Here is a 5,774-nt window from a genome sequence, read left to right as displayed (position 1 = left end):
ACTTAAACGCATCCAGTTCCTCCAAGTGCCTCTGCACCATCTCAGGGTCTACGCTTGGTAGTCTGGTGCCCTGCTGCTGCCTCTCTACAATCCCAGTGAGAGACTTGTCTTGCCCCTCGCTTAGGAACACTGAGGCAAAGAACTCATTGAGGAGTTCAGCCTTGTCCCCCCTGTCCGTCACCAATTGCTTCTGCCCATTTAGTAGAGGTTCTATTCCACCCTGGGCTTTCCTTTTACTCCCTATATATCTAAAAAACAATTTTTTGTTATCCTTAACTTGGGATGCCATCCTCAGCTCCATGGTAGCTTTGGCCTGTCTAACTGCCTCCCTACAAGCACGAGCAGAGGAGGTATACTCCTCTTTAGTAATCTCTCCCCGTTTCCACTTTTTACATGCCCCGCTTTTAGCCTGTAGGCTGCTCTGGATTTCTCTGGTCAGCCAATCAATAGGAATCAGTAGGAATGGAATCAATCAGAACCAACTGGTATCTTATCTTTTTTGCTAGACAAGACAGCTGTTCTAATCTCACCTTCTTATGCTGAGTTTGAGGTCTTGAAGGAACTGATATATAACAGGGGCCGCACAGATCCCTCTTACTTATGTGCACAAAACTCCTTCAGATTTATTGGATGTTTTCCACTGCTCATTAAAAATCAAATAACACTTCCTAGTCCTGAAGCATTTTTAAAACCTGCAAAAATCAAAGCAGGTTCCTGCCATTCTTATTCGTACTGCAGAAATGACTGAAAAGAAAGATTTTTCATATGGTGGAGTGGAATTACTTACATTCTCTTGAATTCTATCCTGGAGTAAGCCACACCCCTAGAAAACAATTTCTTTTGATCAAGGCTAAAACAGACAGTCAAAAAGCCCGAGGCTGAATTGATTCAGTCTTTGCAAGTTAGTCTAAACTACACAGATTAAATTGAAACAGAAATGAACAGGTATTTACCTTTGATGCAGGAAATGCAGCCACATGCCTGCAGTGGCTCAGGCCAGAAGCTGGGGGATGCTAGAGCACAGCTCTCTAGCTGTGTGTTCACTTCCTCTTCATGCTGCCCCCAAGGTCTCTGGGATTTGCAGTCCAGAATTACAGCAGCAGGACTATGCAGGGTTGCTTATCACTTCTTCCTGCTTCTAGGTGCCTCTGGGATATGTAGTCCACAGTTGCATCCAGCAGTAAATTTGGGTGGGGGAAGGGGTGTTTAACCTCCCTTCCTGCTCCCAGACCCCAGTCGGGGTTTGCTTGTAGTGGGGGGTGTGGTAGTCTCCCTGCATCCCCAGCTGGGCTTGCCACCCCCTACCCCTCCCAACGTTCAGCCAGCCATCACTGCTCCAGCTAGGGAGCAGAGGGGTACAGCCAGCCCTGCTCTCTGAAGCAGATAGCCCACCCCAGCCCTGGTCTGAAAAGCATGCTGGGATGCTGGAGCACTGTGATTTAACTTGAACCAGAAAAGGGTCTGGGACAGAAGTTTCATAAAGTAGTTTCACCCAAATCAGTTAAGTCTGATCCCTCAGCTCTCCCCGGTTGAGCCGAATCACCAGATCTCTCTGAATCAGTGCTGAATCTTCTAAAGCTGATTTGGCCAAATCCATTCAGGACAGTGATCTGAATCTCTGAATCAAATCACTGTCTTCTGAATCGTCCGAATCTGAATCCAAATCGAATACTTCCCTATTCACACAGGCCTAGTACCCATTTCCCCTCACTAATGAACTATTTGAGACACTGGGGCAAGCAGATATATTCACAAAACTGGACCTAAGGGGGTGTACACCTTTGTCTGCATCCAGCAGGGCAATGAGCAGAAGACAACCTTCCACACCAGGTATAGACACTTTGAATACCTAGTTATGCTGTTCGGCCTTTCCAGAACACTGGCCACTTCCAGCACTTTGTTAACAATGCCATGTGGGATGTCCTGGACCAGTTTGTAGTGGTCTGCCTGGACAGCATTCTTGTTTTCTCTGAAAATGAAGAGCAAGACCAGCACATCCACCTGGTCTTAAAATGGCTTCTCAGAGCCATTTATACATGAGATTGGAAATGTGTGAGTTTGATTGCATCAGTGTGGAATTCCAGAGGTACATAATTAGCCCAGAGAAGTTACGAATAGACCCCAGCAAAGTGACACCAGTACTAGATTGTCCCTCTCCAAGGGAAGTGCAGAGAGATCTATGGTTTTTGGGATTCATGAACATTTATGGAAGGTTCATCCAGCATTTCTCTCCCCTGGTCGCCCCTATAATGACATTAAAAAGGGGGTGCAGTTCGACTGGTTGCAAGCTGCTTTTGACAACTTGAAAGAAATCTTCTGCAGTGCCCCAGTCCTGGTCCACCCAGACCCAGCCCTCCCATTCACAGTAGAGGCTGATGATGACTAATTTTGTATTTAGGGCAGTACTGTCATAATGTTGGAGGGCTCAGGAGCCACTACATCTCTGTGTCTGCTGCTCCAGGAAACTGATGCCCGTGAACACAACTATATTTGGGACAAAAAGCTTCTAGCTATCAAGGCGGCATTCACGGAATGGCACCACCACTTGAAAGGAGCCCACCGTCCTGTAGAAGTCCTACATAAGTGATCATAAGGACCTGGAATACCTTTGGTCAGCAAAGAGCCTCTACCAATGACACCCTCGCCCATCCGGTTTTTTTGTAGGCTCAATTTTACAATTACCTACAGGCCAGGAGTCTGCAACGGCAATGCGGATGCCTCATTCCAGAAGGATGATTATTCTGATGAAATGCCCCAGAACCCATCCAAAATCATGGGTCCCTAGAACTTTGTGGGCAGAGATAGAGAGAGGGACTTGTTGAAGATCTGCCTATAGTGGAATACGCAAAGAGAGATGCAATTGAGAAAACATAAATGACTTACTATTGCAGTAAGTGGAATTCAAGATACACTGTCCTTATGTGTTTTCCATGACCCATCCTCCTTTCCCTTTGCTTTGGATTCCTGTATCATCTGCTGAATTAGTGGGTGAGAGAGAGAACTGCAGTGATTAATGGGTTCCCTGCTGCCTTTTACCTCTGGTATGGCACAGTGATGGGAAAGATTATCTGGTCATAGGTTCCTGGAACACCTCTGCAGTGTAATATAGCCAAGGACAATACATCTTGTACAGAACTCTGTTTACAGTCAAGAAGGTTTTCTTTTCCAAGGGAAAACAACATATGAGAAGCAATAAAAGATAACACAAATTTGGAAAACTGGCACAAGGAATACTTTATTATGCCTCTGAATTTTCTCAGCTTAATTTTCTACTGTCTTTTTACTGGTAGGAAGTGGTTCACTTGAGGCTCAGTCCTGCAAAGTGCAGAATATAGTCTGAGAGAAATGCTGTGCACCCTAAACCCAGCCTTTGCAGGGTGAACCTTAAGTGATTTTAAGAGTGTGACACACATAATTTGTTCAGTGCGTTTATGCTGAAGTTCATGAATTCGTTTAACTCATGCCTTTTAGAGGAGGTAGTGTAAAATATTTCACATTTACATTAATTATTCTGTTTTTAAGAAGTATGCTTTTCCTGTTTTAGTGTTTAAATGTTTACAGTTTCTTTTTCTAACCATCCTAGGTTCTAACCACTGATATGTTTTTCTGCTTCTTAGTGAAACACAAGAGATACAGGATTTGATTAGACTTGATTACATTGCACAATATGTTCAATAATAATCTCAGCGTGCATCCACAGAACTGCTTTTACAAGTCATGTGATGATAAGTCTCTGTTCATTTGAGATCAGAGCTGAGTTACAAGTTGTTTATAATGCAGTATGAGGAAATCAGATATATTCACACATACAAGAGAAGTGTCAAGTATCAAGCATTCTGATCACTTTGGGTATACTTTAAATCTACATTTTTAAACTTTCAATTTTAATTTAGTATTATTTTTGTGTTTCCTTTTTAGAATTTATTGTTCACAGATGAAAGTGACAATTCAGAAATAAAAATAATTGATTTTGGGTTTGCTCGGCTAAAACCACCTGATAACCAGCCTCTTAAGACTCCATGTTTTACCCTTCATTATGCTGCCCCAGAGCTCTTCAATCACAGTGGTTATGATGAATCCTGTGATCTCTGGAGTTTGGGGGTCATTTTGGTGAGTGGATATTTGGGGGCTTTAATGCATTTTAATAGTTTATAACACACATCAGTTTGATACTTTTGAATTACTTTAAATCAAGTGTATGGGAAGGGCTTGGCATTGACTCAAATAAGTTTGTATTGGATAAGCACAGCTTCAGAGTGGGATAAGGATATTTTTTGGCTGTACAAATAGCAGGAGGAGAAGACAGGTTTTCTGTTATATAAAATGTGCATGTTTTCATCTGTACTTTTGAGGGATGAAAGTTATTTTGCTAACCATGTCTAAATAAAGTCCTGTGATTTTTTCAGACCTCAGGCACCTAAAATTCTTCAAATTGACGTAAATAGAATATTTAACTAATGTTCTTCAAGTTGCAGTACATATATACTCTTTTGCTATGAACAACAGTAATTTAATATTAAGCAGGACTAATATTATCGGTTATATTCTATCAAAGGTTTGCAATGAACATACGGTACTAATGAATATTTTTTTTTTCTTTGGATAGTATACAATGCTATCAGGACAGGTGCCTTTCCAGTCTCAAGATAAAAGTTTAACATGCACAAGTGCATTGGAAATTATGAAGAAAATTAAAAAGGGGGAATTCTCCTTTGAAGGAGAAGCCTGGAAGAATGTCTCTCAAGAGGCCAAAGACTTGATACAAGGTATGTAACAAAGAGCTTTTATTGTCTTTAGCTTTAGTGACCAGAAGTAAAGTAGTATACTGTAGACTTTTAGGATATGAACTGCTTGGAGAATAAATAAATAAGTGTGTGTGTCTGTGTTCTTTCATTTCTATGGCTTTATTAATTGGAAATTTATGGGAAAGTGCTATATTTTTTATTTAGAAGCAGTAAGAGTCAACTTACTGAAAGTCAGGTTAGGTGTAGATTCATAGATTCATAGATGTTAGGGTCGGAAGGGACCGAAATAGATCATCGAGTCTGACCCCCTGCATAGGCAAGAAAGAGTGCTGGGTTTAGATGACCCCAGCTAGATGCCTATCTAACCTCCTCTTGAAGACCCCCAGGGTAGGGGAGAGCACTACCTCCCTTGGGAGCCCGTTCCAGACCTTGGCCACTCTAACTGTGAAGATGTTCCTCCTAATGTCCAGTCTAAATCAGCTCTCTGCTAGCTTGTGGCCTTTATTTCTTGTAACCCCCAGGGGCGCCTTGGTGAGTAAAGCCTCACCAATTCCCTTCTGTGCCCCTGTGATGAACTTATAGGCAGCCACAAGGTCGCCTCTCAACCTTCTCTTGCGGAGGCTGAAGAGGTCCAGGTGCCCTAGTCTCTCCTCATAGGGCTTGGCCTGCAAGCCCTTAAACCATGTGTGTGGCCCTTCTCTGGACCCTCTCCAGGTTATCCACATCCCTCTTGAAGTGCGGCACCCAAAATTGCATGCAGTATTCCAACTGCGGTCTGACCAGCGCCCGATAGAGGGGAAGTATCACGTCCTTGGTTCTGTTCGTCATACTCCTGCTGAGACACGATAAAGTGCCATTAGCTTTTCTGATAACTTCGTCACACTGACGACCCATGTTCATCTTGGAGTCCGCTAAGACTCCAAGATCCCTTTCCGCTTCCGTGCCTCCAAGCAGGTCATTTCCTAGGCAGCAGGTATGCTGGACATTTTTCCTCCCCAGGTGCAGCACTTTGCATTTCTCCTTGTTGAA

At 43.0% G+C, this 5,774-nt stretch overlaps 1 protein-coding gene across 6 annotated transcripts in view; it reads left to right on the top strand.

The window, feature by feature from the left end:
- Positions 1-5,774, top strand: part of RPS6KA5 (ribosomal protein S6 kinase A5) — a 166,695-nt gene that overhangs the window by 123,465 nt on the left and 37,456 nt on the right. For all 6 annotated transcript variants that reach the window (XM_025191253.1, XM_025191252.1, XM_025191258.1 and 3 more), the window contains 2 exons: positions 3,919-4,110; positions 4,607-4,766. In XM_025191253.1, coding sequence (XP_025047038.1) covers positions 3,919-4,110; positions 4,607-4,766 — 352 coding nt within the window. The remainder of the gene's footprint in view (positions 1-3,918; positions 4,111-4,606; positions 4,767-5,774) is intronic.

This window comes from Alligator sinensis, unplaced genomic scaffold (genome assembly GCF_000455745.1).
Source record: "Alligator sinensis unplaced genomic scaffold, ASM45574v1 scaffold608_1, whole genome shotgun sequence".
Taxonomy (NCBI): domain Eukaryota; kingdom Metazoa; phylum Chordata; order Crocodylia; family Alligatoridae; genus Alligator; species Alligator sinensis.
Note: the sequence above shows the minus strand (reverse complement) of the source record. Positions and strands in the feature narration are given on the sequence as shown.